Source organism: Colossoma macropomum, unplaced genomic scaffold (assembly GCF_904425465.1).
Source record: "Colossoma macropomum unplaced genomic scaffold, Colossoma_macropomum, whole genome shotgun sequence".
NCBI classification, from domain to species: domain Eukaryota; kingdom Metazoa; phylum Chordata; class Actinopteri; order Characiformes; family Serrasalmidae; genus Colossoma; species Colossoma macropomum.
This window is the reverse complement of record NW_023494806.1, coordinates 1666303-1689939: the sequence shown is the minus strand read 5'-3', so window position 1 is coordinate 1689939 and position 23637 is coordinate 1666303. Positions and strand designations below refer to the sequence as shown.

The window sequence follows — 23637 nt, the reverse complement described above, 5'->3', positions numbered from 1 at the left end:
TCTCTGAAAAACCTCCGTTTGGAGGGTCATGTAGCCCCAACACTTCACCCTCCCCCTCTATCTCAACAAGAATCAGGACTCCCTACTGTAGGGGCTGCATTTGTTTGGGGTGGGTCTTTTGGTGAACACTGAAGGGAGGGGCTGTATTTGGGGTGGAGCTTTGGAGGGAACACTGAGGGGAGGGGCTGTATTTGTTTGGGGTGGAGCTTTGGAGGGAACACTGAAGGGAGGGGCTGTATTTTTGGGGGGTGGAGCTTTGGAGGGAACACTGAAGGGAGGGGCTGTATTTTTGGGGGGTGGAGCTTTGGAGGGAACACTGAAGGGAGGGGCTGTATTTGTTTCGGGTAGAGCTTTGGAGGGAACACTGAAGGGAGGGGCTGTATTTGGGGTGGAGCTTTGGGGGGAACACTGAAGGGAGGGGCTGTATTTTTGGGGGGTGGAGCTTTGGAGGGAACACTGAAGGGAGGGGCTGTATTTGTTTCGGGTAGAGCTTTGGAGGGAACACTGAAGGGAGGGGCTGTATTTGGGGTGGAGCTTTTGGGGGAACACTGAAGGGAGGGGCTGTATTTGGGGTGGAGCTTTTGGGGGAACACTGAAGGGAGGGGCTGTATTTGTTTGGGGTGGAGCTTTGGGGGGAACATTGAAGGGAGGGGCTGTATTTGTTTGGGGTGGAGCTTTGGAGGGAACATTGAAGGGAGGGGCTGTATTTGTTTGGGGGGGAGCTTTGGGGGGAACATTGAAGGGAGGGGCTGTATTTGTTTGGGGGTGGAGCTTTGGGGGAACACTGAAGGGAGGGGCTGTATTTGTTTGGGGGTGGAGCTTTGGGGGGAACACTGAAGGGAGGGGCTGTATTTGTTTGGGGGTGGAGCTTTGGAGGGAACATTGAAGGGAGGGGCTGTATTTGTTTGGGGTGGAGCTTTGGAGGGAGCATTGAAGGGAGGGGCTGTATTTGTTTGGGGGTGGAGCTTTGGAGGGAACACTGAAGGGAGGGGCTGTATTTGTTTGGGAGTGGAGCTTTTGGGGGGAACACTGAAGGGAGGGTCTGTATTTGTTTCGGGTGGAGCTTTGGGGGGAACATTGAAGGGAGGGTCTGTATTTGTTTGGGGGTGGAGCTTTGGGGGAACACTGAAGGGAGGGGCTGTATTTGTTTGGGGGTGGAGCTTTGGGGGGAACACTGAAGGGAGGGTCTATATTTGTTTGGGGTGGAGCTTTGGGGGGAACACTGAAGGGAGGGGCTGTATTTGTTTGGGGGTGGAGCTTTGGGGGGAACACTGAAGGGAGGGTCTGTATTTGTTTGGGGTGGAGCTTTGGGGGGAACACTGAAGGGAGGGGCATTTTGTTTTATAAATATTAATTTTTGTTTATATGTTGACACCTGCACCAAGAGAAATTCCCTCTTTGTCTCGTACTTGGTGAGTCAAAAGCTTGTGGTTCTCACGGCCCTAAAGCTGCAGGAAGTAACAGTATTATTATGCAATAATAACTGGGTCAGACTCAATTTCACCCACCGCTGTACTGCGTTATGAATGCAGCCTATTATGGGATGGCATTGTGAAAGATACTGCAACCCCCAGGAGTAAACTCATCACATCACTGTGCTTTGCCCTTAAAGTGGTAGTGGTAGTAGCCAAGACATGTCCAGTGTCTAAAGCTCCTTTACTTTTAGCACTAGAGCTACGAGTCTAATGTAGCTGGCAGGTAATTGACACTTGGTGCTAACTGCATGCTGGCCTCAAACTGTGTGGAGTTGTTAATCTCAAATATACGGCCGTCACGATCGTGAAACTGTAGCTGATGATAGTGTTATGACCCGGTCTAGGGTCACGCCGCAACAGAAAATGAGAGTGGGCTCTCTCCCCAGACCAGCTGCCAGACCAAACACCGGACACTGCTTAAACCACAAAACAACTCTGGTTTATTTAGATTATCTTAAAAGTCTCAGTTGCAGGCGGCTAAACTGGAATCTGGATGACTTTGGGGATAAACATACATCAAAATAACAGCAGAACAACGGATCACTACAACACTAACCTGACTATAATAGAAACAAGAATACGTACTGCAGATTCTGACGTGGAGAGACTCTTTCTGTTATTCTGCTTCTAAACTGTGGAGCTCAGTTCAGCTTTTATTAGACAGTCGAGCTCAGAGCTCACTTTTTTTTTTAACCCAATTATCTCCCCAATTTAGACGTTGCCAGTTCCACCCGCTAGTTAGGACTCCCCCAATCACACGATACCATCAACGCTAGGAGGGTGAAGACTAACACAGGCTTCCTCCGAGACCTGTGAAGATCCACCGCTTCTTTTAGAGCTGCCTCTTACGCAACGTCATTGGACAGCTGAACGTGCTCGGAGGAAAGCGGCAACCGCCAGATTGGTTACGTCAGCTAACAGACGCCTGCGCTGACTAACATCGCATTAAGTGATGGGGGGAGAAGGGGGGGCCATCCCACCCACCCAGAGAGAGCGAGGCCCAGCCACGGTCAGCTGTAGCATCACCAGGGATCGAACTCGCGATCTCCTGATTACAGGGCCAACGCTTAGACGGTTGCGCCACTCGGGAGTCCAGAGCTCACTTTTAATAAGCATCTGAAAACGCAGCTCTTTAACTCAGCGCGTCATTAAACTCTACGACTCTTTGGTGTTTGTCTATAATCTGATCTGTGTTATTGACTTAAATGAGTTTAAATAAATACTCAGAGTTCCTTATTTAACTGTTTAACTTTGTCAGCTGGCTGTAAAGCACTCTGAGCTGCCACTGGTATGAAAAGGTGCTACAACTAAAACTCTTAAACTCTGGAGTTAATGTAGAACTGCTAATTCACCCTTTAACCCTGAAGATCAGCGCAGACCGCTGGTTACCATAGCAACGCAGACTTATTTGTGTTTATAATCACTCCAGCTGGTTTCCTGATACATTTAATCTGCAACGAGAAACAAACAATAAAGAGTCGCAAAGCTGAAGTCAGTTTCTTATTCGAATTAGCCCAAACCACCTTAAATGGTGCAGCAGTTACATTCTGGCGCCTCAGGCAACATTTAAGGCGGAACAGGACAATTAGAACAAGAAGCTGACGAATGAGAAGCGACTTCAGCCTCGTAAAAAGTCGAACGTTGAGAGACATTTTACAAGAAACTGTTCTACTTTTGAGGAAAAGTTTCCTGCTGGAGATGCGAGAAAAGCAGCTGTAGCTGAGCTAAAGATTAAAGCAGAGCAAAGTGAGTCTGTGTTTTTGTTTACGTTAAACCTTTTAGCCTATAATATTACATCAGCACATACTGAGACATATTTGTAGCCAAGATAGTAAAATGGACATAAAATGTTGTGGCTCCCAAAGTGGTTTGATTTTTGTTGAAAGCACAGAATGGCTCTTCTTAACATTTGGGTTGTGACTGAACTAGATAAACAAAAAAACCTGTGTACCGTCGCTGTAATGTTCTCATCATCATTCCCAGTCTTTCAGCTTTTTATAGTTAGCATGTCGCTTGTTGTATGAACTTTTGCACTCTGCTGATCTGATCTGCCACCATCTTGATTAGGGTGGAATGATTTGGTGATTTTGGTGATTTTTCTGACCAGTATTGCTGTTTGCAGTTCAAATGCAATTCTCTTCTATAAATTTATTTCCAAGCCTGATTTTTGGCCAAGAGGACCAGAATATCCCCTTTTTCCAGGATGAATCTTGAGCGCTGAGTGCGTCAGGCTGCCTGTTAGTTGTGATGGTTGTGATGTCACAAACACAGAACGTGGGTGTTTTGTTGCTTCTGATTGGTCCAACTCATCTACAGGCAGTTCACAGGCTCTGTGTTATTAGATTAAATTCTCTCCATTTAAAACTTGTTAAGACAGCCCTGATCAAACTAGCGGGTCCTGCGATTTGAAAATTGCACACTTTCAAATTGTGATTGATCCTTTAACCCTAAGCTTGGTGCTCTTTTGTTTGGGCTGCAGCCATGGCAGTGGAGCTCTGATTGGTCAGCCATACAGCACAGAAAATTAAAACGTTCACGCGGCGTTGCAGTCCGTCAGAATCAGACACGATATGAAAGGCTATGAAGGGCAGTGGAGAGTCTAAAGTTTGACAGCAACAAACGTGATGGAGGATGAGGGTGAAAATAACGTACCAACTACGAAAGAGTCGAAAGAGGCGGCGTGGAAGACGATGGTGTCTGTGGGGGTTTTAAATACTTTGTGACGTGTGGAGAATTCTTATCACTTATATTGCCAATGTAAGAAGTCCGGAGAGGCCATGAGCTGTTGCTGTAATTTTCTGGATTGTTATCCTGGGATAACAAGATAAGTAACGCGTTATTTCAAGATAAAAATTGTTATCTTGCGATAATGAGTTATTACTGTTACAACTGTTATCTTGAGACCACAAGATAAGTAACTCATTATCTCAAGATAACACATTATTTCAAGATAATTTTATCTTGAGAAGATAACTCGTTAGTTTAAGATAAGTTTTATCTTGAGATAGCAAAATAAATAACTCATTATCTCAAGATAATAACTTTATCTTGATCACAAGATAAGTAACTCGTTATCTGAAGATAGCAACTTTTGTTCTCTCAAGATAACAAGGTAAGTAGCTCATTATTTCAAAATAACAATTTTATCTTGAGATAGCAAGATAAATAAGTTACTGTCTCAAGATAAGTTTTGTTATTTTGAGATAACAAGATAATTAATTATCTCATTATCTCAAGATAGCAACTTTTATCTCAAGATAACAAGGTAAGTAACTTGTTATTTCAAGATAACAATTTTGTCATCTTGAGATAACAAGATAATTAACTCGTTATCTCAAAATAACAATCCAAAAAATTATATCTACCTCATGGCCTCTCTGGACTTCCGTACCAATGAGAGAAACTGACATTGTGTTTGGCGTGAACTGTTGGCTACAGCGCCCCCCGTAGCTCCTGGTGGTACTGCTCCGTTTTATCCGTGTCAGTCAGCTTCCAGAGGACGGGAACAAATACAGATAAAATGAACGCAGAGTGCGGACAGAAGGCTCCGTCCGTATCCGTATCCATGTTTAACGTTGAGCATTAATGAGTCTTCGGCCTCATAGTGAATATATTGATGAATATTTTAATGCTGCCTCATTAGGAATTATATATTTAAAGAGGCGTAATGTTAGTAGAACGTTTCTGCGATCATATTCAGAGTGCAGTGATTCACTACAGGGGTAAACAAACATGGCTGCTGTTGGCTTTTTGTGTTTATATCTTTTAAAGGTGTTTTAAAATCCTCTTTTTATGTTTGTCAGTTCAAGTGAAAGGAGTAGTCAGAAGTCAAGAAGTGGCACCACTTTACAAAAACGTGTGCATAAAACAGCTGGAAAAAAGCTGATATTGATTACATGCAGCCTGATTCCCCATATGGATCTGAAGATTTCGGGGTGGTTGGTGGGTTCAGCTGGGGGTCCTGACCATTGAAGAACAGGGTGACAAAGTATGCAGAGAAACAGATGGACTACAGTCTGTAACTGTACAACTGCAGAGTGAGACTGTATGGTCAGTGGAGCTGGTAAAGTGGACAGTGAGTGTAGAGACTATATGGCTGATGCTGATTATCTTGAATCCACAGATCCTGCTGTATGTTTCGCACTCTCTGACAGGCAGGGTTGCCAGGTTCAGCAAAATTCCCCAGTCCGAAGTTTGCTTAACAGGTGCTGAAACTTTAATAATGTTCAGTCTCGATCACATTGCTCAGCTAGTTCAGTTTGAAGGGAAAACTGCAGACCTGGCAACCCTGGATGCACGCACTGTACTTCACAGCATAACCAGTGAGAAGTGAAAGTCTGTGCTTCTGCAGTCGCCTCTCCTGACGGTCTCCATGCTCTGCTCTGATCAGAGCTCGATTTCTGCAGCTCCGAGCTTGCTAAGAGAAATGCCCCCTGAACTAATTTAGGGTTAAATAACGGAGGGGTGGTCTCTGACCTCTGCACAGTGCTGTGTGATTGACTACATTTGAGGTTAAGGCGGGATAACTGCGTAAATGAGATTTCCTCGTTTGTTTGTGTTGTGAAACGCTCAGCAGTGAGTCGGCCGCTGCTTCTGTAGAGGATCATCGCAGGCTGGGATTAGTTTCAGATCCCGCAGTGCTGAGAGCAGAGCGGAGCGGAGCAGGCTCACTTTCCACCTCCAATAAACAGCCTGCACCGCTGCCCCCTTACAGGGGCCCAGAGCCTGTTTATGGGGGACTCGCAGGGGTGGGTGTGAGAATGAGTAATGCCTCGCAGGCTGGAACGCTGCCTCCAAGTGGTGTCATCAGCTCATATAACATCTCTGAACCTGTTGTTGTGAAAAAGTCACGGTGGCCACAAGAGAGGAAAAATAAGACAGGAGAGGGAGAGAGAGAGACAGAGAAGAGAGGAAGAGAGAGAGAGAGAGAGAGAGAGAAAGAGAGGCTAAATCTACAGGGAAGCGTTCCTAACCTGTTTTCTCATTTAATCAGGGTTGCCAGGAATTGTCATTAAAAACCTTCCTGAGCAGGTGGTGTTGGATCAGCAATCCAGATATCTATCTATCTCTCTCTCTCTCTCTCTCTCTCTCATACTTGTTTCTATACCGTGTCAGGATGTAGGGTTATGTATCAGTACTTTATCTATATGTATATAAGTACCTCTAAAAAAATATGTAATAAAATAAATACACCGATCAGGCATAACATCATGACCACCTACTATTGCTGGGGTTTTTAATCACTGTGTCCACTCACTGTCCACTCTATTAGACACTCCTACATTGTCTTTCCACCTTGTAGATGTAAAGTCAGAGACGATAGCTCATCTGCTGCTGCACAGTTTGTGTTGGTCATCTTCTAGTCCTTCATCAGTGGTCACAGGACGCTGCCCACAGGACACTGTTGGCTGTGATATTTTTGGTTGGTGGACTATTCTCAGTCCAGCAGTGACACTGAGGTGTTTAAAAACTCCAGCAGCACTGCTGTGTCTGATCCACTCGTACCAGCGCAACACACACTAACACACCACCACCACGTCAGTGTTACTGCAGTGCTGAGAATGATCCACCACCCAAATAGTACCTGCTCTGTGAGGGTCCATGGGGGTCCTGACCACTGAAGAACAGGGTAAAAGGGGGCTAACAAAGTATCAGAGAAACAGATGGACTACAGTCTGTAACTGTAGAACTACAAAGTGCACCTATATAGTAAGTGGAGCTGATAAAATGGACAATGAGCGTAGAAACATATCATATACATATCATGGTCATGATGTTATGTCTGACCGGTGTATGAACCCTTAAAATAGTAGCGGTAAAAATATTTACATTGATTGTTATCTATTTAAACCCAAGGCATTTCAATAATAGACATAGTAATAAGCTAAGTATGTGCAAAATCATCATTTATAGGGTTCTGTCCCAAACCCTAACCCCTAAATTTATACTTTTGAAAATCTGTGTATTTTTTTGTCAATTTTCTTTTTATTAAAAAAAAACTATTTATTGAAAGATTTACATTTATCAGAATTTATTTAAAGAAGAAAAAAATTTAAAAAATTAAAAATGCTGTCCCATATTTTCTTGTCAGTTTTAGTCTGTGGGCAGAGCCAAATTTTAGCCCCACCCCTGCATTTTAGAGCAGGAAGTGAGGCTGCATCCCTGTCCCTCATGGCCACATGGTGAGCAGTTAGATCCCATTGTTTTGAAGTAAATGAGTCCCAAAGTCTGAAAATCAGTGTGGAACATTAAGAATCGTCATATTTTCTGCAGTTCAGCACTTTTTAGTGTTTTAATGTAAAATATGATCATTTTCTGTGTGAACAGCTGTTCAAAGCTGTGTTTGCTGAGTTTCTGAGCTCAGAATGAGCTAAAATTGTCACTACTGACACATTTGGTACAGTTTGGTAGAGTTATGATTGTTTTGATAGAGACAGAATGGAATGATCAATCATTAGTTTTAATAAAGTAAACATAATTAAGCTTTAGAGTCACTCAAAAGGATTTTAGTCTAAAGCCCAAGTTCAGTTAAAATGTGTTTCAGCTCTGACTCTGAACCAGTTCAGTAGAGTGATCGGTGTGTGTAAGTATGTATATGTAATCAGAGCTTTCTAAGCCTAATCCTAAACCCCCAGGAGCCAGACGTAAACGGGTTTGTGCTTTCGGTTTCAGAATGAAATGCTGACTTTGTGTAAAAAGCACTTTGTGTATATTTGCTGTGTTCTTCTCTGGTTTTTCAGGTTATCTTTGGACTAAAAAGGCACTCAGACATGAAGAGTGAAGTTGTAGACTGGGCTGCTGACCGCAGTGCCCTGTGCTACCCTGTACTTATGGGTCATACATGCGTAACCTGCAGGACACAGAGCTGTATTTGTCTGCTGTTTCTGCTCTTGTGTGTTGGTCTTTGCTCTCAGCAGCAGCTGTGTGTCCGTCTGGCCTTATTTCCTGAAACTCTCTGACTGACTCAGCCTGCCTTAACGGGACATTAGCTCACTCGCTCTTGTTCTTCCGCTCGGTTCTGCAGCTGCTCGTTTTCAGGCTGCCATAACAGATATGAGAGACACTTTTCTTCAAAAAAAGAAAGTATTCATTAAAAACAGTGTTAAAAAATTCAGTATTCAACAAAAAAGTTCATAAACGTAAACAAATATGATTGAAATGGGTTCTTTAGTGAAAACCTGGTTCTATATAGAACCATTAGCGCACAAAGAACGCTTTGCGTGATTAAATGGTTCTTTGCATGGTGAAGTTGTTCTTCAGACTGATGGAGAATGTGCTGTGGATGATTCTATGTGGAACCTTTTTGAAAAGGGTTCAATATAGCACCAAAAAAGGTTCTTCTGTTGTTATGATGTCAGGCTTGTTACAATAGAAGAACCCTTTTCTCCATCAATCTTCACCATGCAAAGAACCGTTTAATCATGCAAGGGATTCTTTGAGCGTTCATGGCTCTATATAGAACCAGTTTCTTTACTAAAGAACTCTTGAAGAACCATCTTTTTAAAATGTGTATATATAACCGTTTGCGTACTTAAATGGTTCTTTGCATGGTGACATGGTTCTTCAGATTGATGGAGAATGTGTTGTTTATGGTTCTTCTTGTAAATCTTTCAACTTTAAAAGAAATGCAGTTGCGATGCCTTGAGTTTAAAACAATCAATGTAAATATTTTTTACTGTTTATTTTGTTTACTATTTTAATGGTTCATACACCGGTCAGGCATAACATTCTGACCACCTCCTTGTTTCTACACTCATTGTCCTTTTTTTTAGCTCCACTTACTATATAGGTGCACTTTGTAGTTCTACAGTTACAGACTGTAGTCCATCTGTTTCTCTGATACTTTGTTAGCCCCCTTTTACCCTGTTCTTAAGTGGTCAGGACCCCCATGGACCCTCACAGAGCAGGTACTATTTGGGTGGTGGGTCATTCTCCGCACTGCAGTAACACTGACGTGGTGGTGGTGGTGGTGTGTTAGTGTGTGTTGTGCTGGTACGAGTGGATCAGACACAGCAGTGCTGCTGGAGTTTTAAACACTGTGTCCACTCACTGTCCACTCTATTAGACACTCCTACCTTGTCGGTCCACCTTGTAGATGTAAAGTCAGAGACGATAGCTCATCTGCTGCTGCACAGTTTGTGTTGGTCATCCTCTAGTCCTTCATCAGTGGTCACAGGACGCTGCCCACAGGACGCTGTTGGCTGGATATTTTTGGTTGGTGGACTATTCTCAGTCCAGCAGTGACACTGAGGTGTTTAAAAACTCCAGCAGCACTGCTGTGGAAATGTGTCTAAGTATCGTGATGTAATTTCCCCATATCGTCCAGCCTTTAGCTCCAACTGGGGCGCGATGGCCAGCGGGTCCTTATATAAACTGCTCCAGCTCCGCTCTTCATTAAAGCGCTATTTCACCAAACGCCACAGCCTGCCTTTGTTTCCCTGAGAGAGAGAGACGAGGCATCTTTAGTCATTAGTGTGTGCCAGCGCGGGGCGGTGATGTAACGCAGCCTGGATGTTTGGCGTTGTAAGAATGCCCCCATTTCCTACCCTGCACAGTGGCACTCGGGCCGGCATTCATGTGAAGTCTACCATGCACATTACACCGTGCCAACCAGATCGGCCGCTCCTATGGCAGAGCCACCGTAATGACCCAGTTCTGCCCGTTTGGAGGGGGGGGTGCTGGTGAACTCGGCACATTTATTCCTAAAGATATAGAATAGTGCTGTTTTTTGAAGGACGTATGCAGTTGTGTGCAAAAGTTGAACAAATGAGTTGCTTTATTGTGAAAATAGGAACGTCCTCGACTGAGAACACGCTGTAATATGCTTTTCTGCAAATTTTAGTGCACGATTTCTGTTTATTTGCTGAGTTTAATGTTTTGGATGAATATAAAATGTGCCATTATTTTTGCACAAACCACATTTTATTTATTTATTTATTCTTTGGGGTGTATTTTGGTTTTTTTATGTTTTGGAATTTACATGCCCAAATCATAAGGTAAATTATTCAGTAACTGCATGAAATAAATGTAATTGGTAGAAGTTCCACTTAAATTAACAGAGCATGTGTTTTATGATACACATATTGCTGTATGCTTACAATTTACTGCTGAAAGCCAAAAATCTTAGACGCTCTTTGTATTATTTTATAAAAGTAATGTTTACAGAGCAGATCACTGAAGAGACGCCATCTGTTTATAGTTTATAGCCCAGATTTGTGGAAAAATGGGTCGACTTTCAGTAGAAAAAAAATTGAGTTCAGCTTCTTTTATTATAAGGGTTTAAAATGACATCACCCATCTATTTGACTGGAAAGAAGACAGTTACAGCTCTCATACGACCCCCACCTTTAGAATGTAGCTTATGAAATATGAAAGTTATGAAGTGAAGAATATGATGAAGTGTGTTTTGGAAAAAAGGTGAAACTCAGCAAATGAACAATAGTTGTGCATAAAAGTGTGCAGGACTGTGTTGCGTTTAACTTATTCACTGCAAAATATGATCGGGGTGCCATAACTTTTGCACACCATCAGGAAAACAATTGTCCTTGATTTTAAATAATAAAGATGAATGTATTACGTAAACTTTGTTTCAGCACTCTGTCTTTACTAAGCTGCAAAAACAGGCTGCTTTAAATTCGTGATGGTTGTGATGTCACAACCATCTTCACTTTAACACTACTGTTCGAAAGTTCAGAGTCACTTGTCACATTAATAAACTTAAACAGTGAAGATTGAAATGTTACAGACTCTTGCAAAAGATGGTTCTTCAAGGGTTCTTTAGCAAAGACGGTGGGTCTCTATGGACCCATGAACACTCAAAGAACCGGGGGTTCTTTGCATGGTGAAATTGTTCTTCAGATTGATGGGGAATGTGTTGTATGTTGTTCTATGTGGAAACCTTTGGAAAACTGGTTCTGCTATAGTTACGACGTCAGCCTTGAAACAATAGCGGAACCCTTTTTGGTTCTGTATAGAACCAACACATTCTCCATCATTATAAAAAAACATTTCACCACGCAGATAACCATTTAAACACGCAAGTGGTTCTTTAAGTGTTCATGGTTCTAGGTAGAACCACTGTCTTTACTAAAGAACCTTTGAAGAAGCATCTTTTTAAGAGTGTTGGCGAATCACCAAAATGTAAATGAGAAATTGTGACAAGATTAAAAATAAATAACGAATGTTATTAAATACACGCTTAAAAAAGAAGGTTCTTCAAGGGTTCTTTAGTAAAGAAAATGGTCCTATATAGGACCCTAAACACTCAGAGAACCTTTTGCATGATTAAATGTTGAAATCATTCTTCAGATTGAAGGAGAATGTGCTGTATATGGTTCAATACAGATCCTTTTTGAAAAGGGTTCTATGTAGCATTAAAAAAAGGGTTCATCTATTTTTACCAGCTTGACATCGTAACAATAGCAGAACCTTTTTGGTGCTGTGTAGAACCATATACAACTTCATCAATCTGAAGAACCATTTATGATGCAAGGAACCATTTAAGCATGCGAACGGTTCTTTGAGTGTTCATGGTTCTATGTAGAATGCATGGTCTTTAGTAAAGAACCCTTAAAGAACCATCTTTTGTAAGTGTGTATTTAATAACATTTGCTATTTTTGTTCACGTCGTAACTTCACGTTATTCCCAAAGTAGCTTATTCACAATTTAGAATATTTTGGGAAAAACGAGAAGTTATGACATGATTAAAAATAAATAGCAAAAATACACACTTAAAGGTGGTTCTTCACTGGTTCTTTAGTAAAGCCAGTGGTTCTATTTAGAACCTTTTTGAAAAGGGGCCTATATAGAGGCTTTTTTAAAAGGGCTCTATGTAGCACTAAAAAAGGGTTCATCTTTTGTTACAGGCTTGACATCGTAACAGTAACAGAACCCTTTTTGGCGCTACATAGAACCCTTTTCAAAAAGTTTTATATAGAACCTGCTACAGCACATTCTCCATCAATTTGAAGAACAATTTCATGATTCAAAGAACCCTTAAATCATGCAAAAGGTTCTTTGAGTGTTCATGGTTCTATATAGAACCCTTTTCTTTACTAAAGAACCCTTGAAGAACCATCTTTTTTTAAGAGTGTACATCACTAATTCACAACACTCCTCATGATGGAACTGGACAGACAGGAAGTGACCAGAATTAGACCTTATTGATCCCCAAACACATCCAACTTTGCTATTGAGCCCCCAGCATTGGGCTGTGGAGCAGTGGAACTGGGTTCTCTGGAGTGATGGAGCTCCATCCAGTACCTTTGGGATGAGTTAGTGATCCAGAACTGACCATCCAACATCAGTACCTGACCTCACTAATGCTCAATCAAATCCTCACAGCAATGTTCAACATCTAGTGTAAAGCCTTCCCAGAAGAGTCGAGGCTGTTACTGCAGCACAGACTCACTATTAACACCTTCATTTCAGAGGAAACTCTGGAGTTTACGGAGTTCTGGACATGCAGCGTAGTAGGAGTGTGTTCAGCGTAGTAGGAGTGTGTTCAGCGTAGTAGGAGTGTGTTCAGCGTAATAGGAGTGTGTTCAGCGTAGTAGGAGTGTGTTGAGCGCAGTAGGAGTGTAGTAGGAGTGTGTTGAGCGCAGTAGGAGTGTAGTAGGAGTGTGTTGAGCGCAGTAGGAGTGTAGTAGGAGTGAGTTCAGCGCAGTAGGAGTGTAGTAGGAGTGTGTTGAGCGCAGTAGGAGTGTAGTAGGAGTGTGTTGAGCGCAGTAGGAGTGTAGTAGGAGTGTGTTGAGCGCAGTAGGAGTGTGTTGAGCGCAGTAGGAGTGTGTTCAGTGCAGTAGGAGTGTAGTAGGAGTGTGTTGAGTGTAGTAGGAGTGTGTTGAGTGCAGTAGGAGTGTGTTGAGTGCAGTAGGAGTGTGTGGAGTGTAGTAGGAGTGTGTTCAGTGCAGTAGGAGTGTGTTCAGTGCAGTAGGAGTGTGTTCAGTGCAGTAGGAGTGTAGTAGGAGTGTGTTCAGTGCAGTAGGAGTGTGTTGAGCGCAGTAGGAGTGCAGTAGGAGTGTGTTAAGTGCAGTAGGAGTGTGTTAAGTGCAGTAGGAGTGTGTTCAGCGCAGTAGGAGTGTGTTCAGTGCAGTAGGAGTGTAGTAGGAGTGTGTTGAGCGCAGTAGGAGTGTAGTAGGAGTGTGTTCAGTGCAGTAGGAGTGTGTTGAGCGCAGTAGGAGTGTGTTCAGCGCGGTAGGAGTGTAGTAGGAGTGTGTTCAGTGCAGTAGGAGTGTAGTAGGAGTGTGTTCAGTGCAGTAGGAGTGTAGTAGGAGTGTGTTCAGTGCAGTAGGAGTGTGTTGAGCGTAGTAGGAGTGTGTTCAGCGTAGTAGGAGTGTAGTAGGAGTGTGTTGAGTGCAGTAGGAGTGTGTTGAGTGCAGTAGGAGTGTGTTGAGTCCAGTAGGAGTGTGTTCAGCGCAGTAGGAGTGTGTTGAGTGCAGTAGGAGTGTGTTGAGTGCAGTAGGAGTGTGTTCAGTGTAGTAAAGTAAGGAAGGCTCCTCTGTAAACCTCGTGTTTTGAGCCGCACTGTGTATTTAAACCCTTTTCTCGCCTCTTGAGCCGTGGTGTTGCTGAGGCTCTCTCCCGCTGTAGTGGATTGCTCAACAGCTCTCGTGCAGACCTGAAATCAGCTTTACTCGCTCTCGCGCCGTTCGGCCGGCTCATGTGTCGTTCCCGCGATTACTGCTGCCGTATCACATGAACTCACGGTAAACGTGCCTTGTACCACCTGGGACATGTTTCACAGGGTGGTTCTGCTCAGTTAGCTCAACAACTTGAGCAACAAGTCAAGCCGGAGATTTGAATTCCTGCTGGACAGTCTTCATTTTTTGGCTTTAAAAGACTGAAATTTACCCTCCTAAATGTTGTTGGTCAACCAAGATATTAGTGTCTTTTTAGTAGTTTTAGTGTTGGAGCTACAAGGCTAATTTGGCTGAGTCATAGAAGCATGGCTGCATGCAGTTCTCTAAAAAAAAAGATAAAAGTATGTACAATAATTCGGAGGCCTAATTTATAATCATTTTACCCACACAGATCTGATCTTTAAATAGTCTAAAAAAAGGTGGAAATTCAAGTTAAAGTATGTGAATTTGATGTAAAATTTAATGCAAGTTTCCAACCTGATGTACGAACCCCAGCACCAGTGTGCTGCAGGCATGAATGTGATTCATAAGCATTGTGTTCTTCTAAACATATGCAAATGCAGAGAACTTACCCTAAAAAAAATTGTGCCAGCTGTAAAGTTTGGTGGAGGAGGGATGATGATCTGGGGCTGTTTTTCAGGGGTTGGTCTAGAACCCTCAGTTCCAGTGAAGGGAAATCTTAATGCTTCAGCACCAAGACATTTTGGACAGGTGTAGCTTCCAACTTTGTGGGAACAGTTTGGGGAAGAACCTTTCCTGTTCCAGCATGACTGAGCCCCAGTGCACAAAGCAGCTCCATAAAGGCCTGACTGGGTGAGTTTGGTGTGGAAGAACTTGACTGGCCCTCACAGAGTCCTGACCTCAACCCCATCCAACGCCTTTGGGATGAACTAGAACAGAGATTGTGAGCCAGACCCTCTCGTCCAACATCAGTGTCTGACCTCACAAACGCTCTTCTGGATAAATGGACACAAATTCCCACAGACTCTCCAACATCTTGTAGAAAGATTCCCAGAAGAGTGGAAGCTGTTAGAGCTGCAAAGAGGGACCAACTCCATATTAATGCCTAAGGGTTTAGAATGGGAGTCATAAAAGCTCCTGTAGGTGTGATGAGATGGTGTCCCAATACTTTTGTCCATATAGTGTATATCAGTTGGCTAATAAAATATTATGTAATATTAAGGTTTAGATTTATTTTATATTATAATGAACGTCTAATGTGAGGACTGGCTGATTTTTGAGGATAGTAACGGTTCCATGCATTAACGCTGGCCAGGGAATGCAAAGCTAACAGTCTTCAGTTGCCGACCTTTATTACAGCAAAACAGGCCAAACTGGTAAATGAATAAAAAAAAATGATTTAAAATAACGTGATATGCATCCAAACCTGATGAAAAATAAGAGCTAATTAACAGAAATTGGTGGTAGATTTGCCAAAAAATGACACTTTTGTGGTACACGATGTGTCACGATATTTAGTTTTTATTTAAATTTGTGAACAAGTTAATATACCCCGGCTGATGTTGTTTTCAGGGTGCCAGTACGTCAGTGGGGAACCCTCAGAATGTCTTATTTTATTCTAGAATGACCAAAGCTTAGCGCTAACATACTATTAGTAGTCCCATAGGTGCGCTAGACAACAGCATTTCTGTTCTAGTTGTCTCACCACTGATATTAGTTTAAATCTGTCATTTTATCACAATAGTGATAACATATCGTCATATTGCCCACCTGTAGGTATCGGGTTAGAGTTTTCATATAGTTTGGGCTGCAGTTTCTGCCTCTCGCTCTCAGTAACTGCATTTCTCAGCCAGCTGAAACAGCAACGCAGCTCTTTGTTTTGGGAGAGCTGCATTATCCCCTGCCTTTCATACAGCCGTGAATAACAAGGACGTCTTGATTTTTGCCACTTAAAATGTATTGTCTGCGGAATGCCTTTGATGATGGGACACAGATGGAGGAGAGTAGAGCTTCTCCAGTTTTTCCTCGAACCAGAGAGCATTTCTTCGGGTTTTTTTGCTCTCCCGTCTCAGTAGATTTATAATTTCATTCCAGATTGATGGAGTTGCCTGGGGCGAGGCTTGTTACCTGTCTAGCAGCGTGTGGGTCTCGCATCGTCTTTTTTTTTTTATGTCCAGAACTGCGGCTAAAAGGAAACCCAATAAACAAGCAGGCCCCTGCGAAGGTCTGGATCAGAGCGTTCCTCTCCCAATTCCCATCTGCCTCCAATTATCTCGACGTCCCCTCCATCCTGCACACCTGGGAAATATTACTAGCCATGTGTTTGAAGAAATACCTCCCTGCGGTTAGCGAGGCAGACGGAGCGAACGGCTTTGATACGCGGCGGCCGAAGCAGGAGGGTTGAATAGTTCAGGTTTGGGAGCGGTAAACTGAAGATGATTCTCCAAATAACAGAAATGTTTGGCCTGTAAGGTTGTTCAAGTCGCCTTAACGCTGTCTGCTGTCATTTTGGGCAAATTGATGTCAATTTCATGCAGTTTTCTTGCTTACATGAATTTACAGTAAACCCAGAAACGGCTGCCAGACTGTTTATTGTAGTTAATGTAATGTCATGTTAACTACAGCAGCAGTATAAAGGGCTGTAATTCACTACAAGACGTGTAGGGGGCGATATGGCTTCTACTGTTTCATTTAAAAAGGCTCTATAATGTTCATATGATCCACACAGTCACTCTGACAGACTGTAATACACTACAGGAAGTGTAGGGGGCGATATGGCTTCTACTGTTTCATTTAAAAAGCTCTATAATGTTCATATGATCCACACAGTCATTCTGACAGACTGTAATACACTACAGGAAGTGTAGGGGGCGATATGGCTTCTACTGTTTCATTTGAAAAGCCTCTATAATGTTCATATGATCCACACAGTCACTCTGACAGACTGCAATACACTACAGGAAGTGTAGGGGGCGATATAAAATGGTCAGGTCATACTGATATGACAATATATGCAATGTATTTCATTTGCAAAAAAAAAAAAAACGCCATCCTTAGAAAAGCGGAGCTGAGCTGTGGTGAGTTATTCCAACACACAGCTCTTTCTGAACCCTAAACACGTTTAGTGACGAGCCGTTACTGTCCAGCTTGAGTTGTAGATCTACATTGTTCATTTACACATGCAGTATTTAAAAACTGGAGGCCTCATTTTTACTGTAAAACGAGTTCTTAGTGTTTGGATCAGTTTATCTTTTGAAATGTGAAGTTATTTGAGTAGTGAATCACGTTTACAGTCTGCATTTTGTTTTTCAGAGTCTAACGCACAACAATACCTTTTCATCAAATTCAAACAATCTGTGCTTTTCACACAATTTCTCCATTAATATAAAACAAAGGATGCGTCGAAATTTCAGCCACTGAAGATTTTCGTCAGAGAATTTTTAACACAAAACGATTACATAGAAGTACAGCGAAGTGTACTTACACTCTTAAAATGATGGTTCTTCACAGGTTCTTTAGTAAAGAAAATGGTTCTGTTCATAACCATGAATACTCAAAGAACCCTTTGCATGATTAAATGGTCCTTCAGATTGATGGAGAATGTGTTGTATATGGTTCTATAGAGAATTGTTTTGAAAATGGTTCTGTATAGCACCAAAAGTGTTCTTAGGTTTGTTTTTTAATACTATTAAAAAACATGGATCTTTTCCCGGTTCTGTCGTTATCACTTTTAGGAATGTTGTAGAGTTAAATAGAATGATAGAAACCATTTCTGCTGTCACACATTTTATATCATGAAATATAACTGTGATTGATTCACAGCCTCACTGTTGCTGGCTTTGTCATCAATTGGTGTAACCTGTCAAGGAGTTTAAAGTGGATCTGTTGTTGTTTATTAGTCTAGATTGTATATTATAGCATAGACGTTGCATTTCTTTACTGTTTCTGTATAGAACCTGCTGGCTAAACCACAGCACGCATCAGAAATAGACCCAAAGCTGACTCACATTACCGCCGCTGTGACGTGAGCGGCTGATGTGGAAGGCTACACTGATTAATATAGGCGTGGCACTGCGTGGCACATCACGTGGCGTGGTTACCATGTCTGGTGTGAAATGGGCTTGAGACTTCTGAGGGCTGACCACAACCTTATTCTTTTGTGTTTTCATTTTTTAGGTGTACTTTGAATGTGGAGCCAAGGTGGACGTTGTGGATGTCCAGGGCCTCGTTCTGTCTCCTGGTTTTCCCTACAATTATTCCTCCGGCACCCACTGCGTCTGGCAGTTCTTTGTGCCTGTCGGCCACCAGCTCACCATGGAGATGTTCGATTTTGATGTTTTCGAGAATAACGGCAGTCCAGCAAGAAGTCCAACCACGTCTGCGTCAACTCTGGAGGAGGAAGAGGAAAGTCTCAGCTCTTCTGTCGGCGTATTGCTTTCCAAAACTAACCTAGCCAATAATCAGAACGTGGCGAAGGAAAATCAGCGGTCCATGCAGAACGAGGAGGTCAAGCAGGTAGTCGTCCAAGTGGAGTCCAATAAAATGGAGATGGCGAAAGTCTCCAACTCAGCCAAGCGTTCTAATGAGTCCCCTTCTGCCGCACCTCCGGATCCTCCACCTTCTCAGCTGCTCTCTGGCCCTCAACCACCTGGAAATAAAGCCCAGAACTCGGTATCCCCTCAATCGTCAAGATCCGCCAGTGAACCCAAAGATAAAATGGCCGGTTTGCTTCTTACGACTCCCACAGCCATCGGCACTGACGAAGCCACGAGTCCAGAGACCCAGCAGCCGATAATGGATGCTTGCCCCCATGATGTCCTCTATATTTCAGACCTGATCTCCTTCTCCTCACGCTTCTGCGGCTCCAACCGTCCGTCCAGCAATCAGCTCGTTTTCGGGTCAGATGTAGAGATGGTGGAAGTGATCATGGAGCTAATCACCACCACCCATTGGGGCCGGGGGTTCGCCCTGCTCTTCCGCTACCACAACCACACCCAGGTGGCCACAACTGGAGGACAAAGGTCGTTAGCACCCTCTAGTGGCACGGTGGATGTGCTGCTAGCTGTCATTAGCGGAGCTGCTTTCTTCGTCATGGCCCTTGCCAGCGTTCTCTGCATGATATTGAGGTAGGAGTGAACGTTGGAAATGTTGTCACCAAGCACAGATAAAAGGTCAAAGTATTACCATCATTTATTTAGCATCTGATATTGATATGTTTATATACATATCACTGCTGTCAGAACAAAAACTTATCTCAATTTTTTGACATTATTACATGTAAATTATGTTTTTAACATAATTTGAAAATGCCAGTCGCCCTTTATGTTGTGTGTACATTTCACAATGAATGGAAAAGAAGAAATGGCCCAAAATTACTTGCAAAAACGTCTGATTCCATTGACTTACATTAAAAGCTGCTGTAAAGTTATCATTTTGGAGAAACAAGGTTTTGTTCCGACAGCAGCGATACAACTGTTCACTCCAATGGCACAGTCGTATTGGTTGAGAAGCGTTATTTACAGTAATTGTATCCGCTGAGCTCCGTTCGATAAGTAATAGATTGCTTTAGGCTGCAGTTGAGCATCACTAATTTTCTACTTTAAAGCAAAAAATTAATGTACATCTATAAGATAATTTTTCAGCCGCCTACCAATTTGGTCAGCTTCTGAAGAGTGGGACAGCAGGGCAGCATCGAATTCAGAACCTCTTCTTGTTCCTTAGCAAGCTTTTTGGTTGGTAGCTGCGATAGAGCAACCAAACAAACTTGAATCAGCCAGAAACCAACAGAATACAACACAGCAAACAAGATGAGTTGTGTAACGTTTTACAGACTGTGTGAATTAAACCGTGGTCAGCGTCAGAAAACATTTGAAAAAGCTGAGCTCAACCTGATATTCACATAGATTTTTGCACTGTGTGAAATACAGGGAGGTCCTGAGGGCTCTGGGACACCCTAATTAACCTCTTGGAGCGCCCTGAATGTCTCGATAAAAATTGGAGGGGAAGGGTCACTGAAAATAAATTTATTATGCGGTTATGCTAAGAACGCTCATATCCAGATTCAGTGAAGCTCACTGTTTATCTGCTTCACTCACAGTCAGCTTCTGTCTCTGGTGTTCTTAGCTAACTAGAGCTGCAGCACTGCTCTGCCTCAGGGTGGCGCTGTAGCAGACTGGTTCACCCAGTTGGTCCTTCATAGCCTAGAAACTGTAACTCTGCCCGGATTCAAGCCAATATTCAAGCACTTTCAATACTGTGTTCAGGGCTACTTCGCTTTCTTTCTTTTCTTTCTTTCTTTTTTTGCAGAACTATTGTATAAAAGCATTCGGACACTTAAGGTTGTGTCTTTTCCTGATTTACATCGCGACTGTGATGATCCTCTGTACTCAACCAAATCACAGCCATGATGTTACCCATGATAATACACTCTCTTTCGAGTTCTGTCGTTTAAATATTAGAATGTAATGTAGTCTTGTGTGTAATAGAATATATATGACAATACCTAATTTGTGCTGTTGTGAGTAAACGGCTAGACTTCTCCCTTCCCATCTAGAGAGTAAAAGGTACACAGTGCCATCTAGTGAACTGAAGTGGCAGCTGTTCAAAGTTCAAGCCTGTATTGCTAAAATGGGCTTGAAGAACAGAACGGCAAAATTATTTTATTGAAAATATCAGATTTTTGATTTCGCTGATTGTGGTAATTGTGTCGTCACCCGGACCTTTTAAAAAGATCATTTTCAGGGACAAACCATCACTATTGGTGCACACTTAAAAAAGATGGTTCTTCAAGGGTTCTTTAGTAATGAAAATGGTTCTACAGAGAACCATGTACACTAAAAGAGCCCTTTGCATGATTGAAGGGTTCTTTGCATCATGAAATGGTTCTATAGATTGATGAAGGGTTCTCTTTAGCACCAAAAGGGTTCTAAAGCTAGACATTGTGACAATACAAGAACCCTTTTTAGTGCTATATAGAACCTTTTTCAAGAATGCTCTATTTCGAAACGTACAACAGATTCTTCATCAATCTGAAAAATGTTGTCATAATGCAAAGAACCCTTTAATCATGCAAAGTGCTCCCTTTAGTGTTCATGGATCTCTATAGAACCATTTTCTTTACTAAAGAACCCTTGAAGAACCATCTTTTTTTTTAAGAGTATAGGCCTTCAATTCAGGCCATAAATATCAAAACGTGTTTAAAAAAAAAAAGAAAAAACTGCTTCTTTGATGATGCTGATTTATTAAAGTGTGTTAGCACTAAGGTAACAGACACTTGAACCTTTTTGGGCCTTCTAGATTAAATACGTTATGTTTTTTCTGAAACTTGTAACGTGTGTTTTTACAGTTTTACAGTGACTCAGTAAAGAGTTCTGGCAAAGAGCTGCCACCTCTGTTTTCCATTCCTAACAACTAACCGGAGCACTGCTTAGACTACGGCTCATATTTACAGTCAGTGATGTATCTAGAACTTCCAGAAGGCCTTGAGTGATATTTTCTCTCTCTAAGTTGGTTCCATTGTAAATCAAATCATGATTGGTTGGTTCCTCTGTCACTTCCTAATTGTGTTGGTAGTTAATCTAACATGTAAGGCCTTCAGTCCAGCTCCTGAAGTCCGACCCAATGGGAGAACTCACTTAGCCGAATCTGCCTAGATGCCACAGAGAAAACAATCCTGATTGGCTAGTTGGGAGTTTCAAGCATATTATTACAGCACTTGCAGAGTCATTCTATTGAATAAAAATGCTTAAAGTTATAGACATGTATGTTTAATTCCCAGGAAATCATTAGGCCTTCCCTGAAGACCTAGAGCAGGGGTCGGCAACATGCGGCTCTTTTACTGCCCTGTTGTGGCTCCACAGCTGAATTAGATTAGTAGGTAAAAATAAAATAATCCTCCTTTACAGTAAAATAAAGCTCTGCTGATCGTTCAACACAGTTTAACAATAAATGGTCTTAAACTCTGGAGTTTATGTAGAACTGCTGATTCACCCTTTAACCCTGAAGATCAGCACAGACTGCTGGTCACCATAGCAACACAGACGACAATCTCGCCTAGCTAGTACCTAACGAAACGGCAAAGAGAGAGATTTAAGATGATCAACGATAATTTGGAGACGAATGGACTTATTTGTGTTTATAATCACTCCAGCTGGTTTCCTGATACGTTTAATCTGCAGTGAGGAACTGACAAACACTGAAAAAGTCGCAAAGCTGTAGTCAGTTTCTCATTCGCCGGCTTCTTGTTCGAATTATCCCGTTCCACCTTAAATGGTGCAGCAGTTGCATTTCTGGCACCTCAGGCAGCATTTAAGTCGGAACAGGAAAATCTGAACAAGAAGCCGGCGAATGAGAAGCGACTTCAGCCTCGCAAAAAATTAAACGTTGAGAGACATTTTACAAGAAGCTGTTCTACTTTTGAGGAAAAGTTTCCTGCCGGAGATGTGAGAAAAGCAGCTGTAGCTGAGCTAAAGATTAAAGCTGTCTGTGTTTTCATTTATATTACATTTTTTAGCCTGTATTAGTACATCAGCACATACTGAGACATACAGCCAAGACGATAAAACAGTACTTGAATAAATTGACATTAAATGTTGTGGCTCCCAAGGCGGTTTGCCTTTTGTTGAAATGAAACAATGGCTCTTCTTAATATTTGGGTTGCGACCCCTGACCTAGAGGGACATCAGGTGACATCACCACCTCATTGCAACCCAACATTATAACCAAAACTCCGTTTGTCTCTTCAGTTCGTGTTTGTTCAGCTGGACTCTTTGTCTTGTGTTGTAGGCAAATTAGATCATCTTTCTTCTCCCTTGGCGGCGCTGCTTTGATGTCAGAACCCGCTATTCATACCTGGACTTGTTCATGACGCCGCCTGTGGCAGTAACTGTAGGCCACAAAAGAGGAAAAGCAGGTACATAATAGAGAGACGCAAAGCGAGAGGACTGGTAGGAGGAAAAGAGGGGGTCTGTGGATGGACCTGTTTAAATGGATCAAACACAGCAATTCAAAGAGCCGGATTCACAAGATTTTTCTTTGTCAGGCTTGTAGGAGCTGTAATCGGATTGTAATCGAATCTTTCGCTGCTGTTAAGCCCCAGATAAGAGATATCCGTTACATTTCCTTTGTTGAGGTTCAGTGTTGCGTTCATTTCCCAATCAGTTTCACACTCACTTTGAATTTTACCTCTGTGTCGTCACTTTCATGCCAAAATCTTGTGAATTCACTTTTTTACAGGTGTTATTATTTTTATTTTTTACACATTTGAATGTGGCTGTTTTTTTTTCAAATGATGTAAAAAATGAATGGTGAAAAGTTGCGTTGCGTGAGCAGCTGTGATGACTGGACCAATAGAAACGGTCCAAAATTACCCTGAATTAAATTACAGTAATTTACATCCTCCTAAAACCTATAATCCTCAAATATTTCAGAAGCATGAACTTTTGTTACTGACCATATAATTTCACTCTGTAGTTCTACAGTTACAGACTGTAGTCCATCTGTTTCTCTGCATTCTTTGTTACCCTGTTCTTCAGTGGTCAGGACCCCCATGGACCCTCACAGA

General features: G+C 42.3%; 1 protein-coding gene across 1 annotated transcript in view; it reads left to right on the top strand.

Moving 5' to 3' along the window:
* The window catches only part of si:dkey-112e17.1, a 56534-nt gene that overhangs the window by 15076 nt on the left and 17821 nt on the right, over positions 1-23637 (top strand). Inside the window, exon 2 of the mRNA XM_036598625.1 lies at positions 18252-19201. Within this exon, the coding sequence (XP_036454518.1) occupies positions 18252-19201 (950 nt within the window). The remainder of the gene's footprint in view (positions 1-18251; positions 19202-23637) is intronic.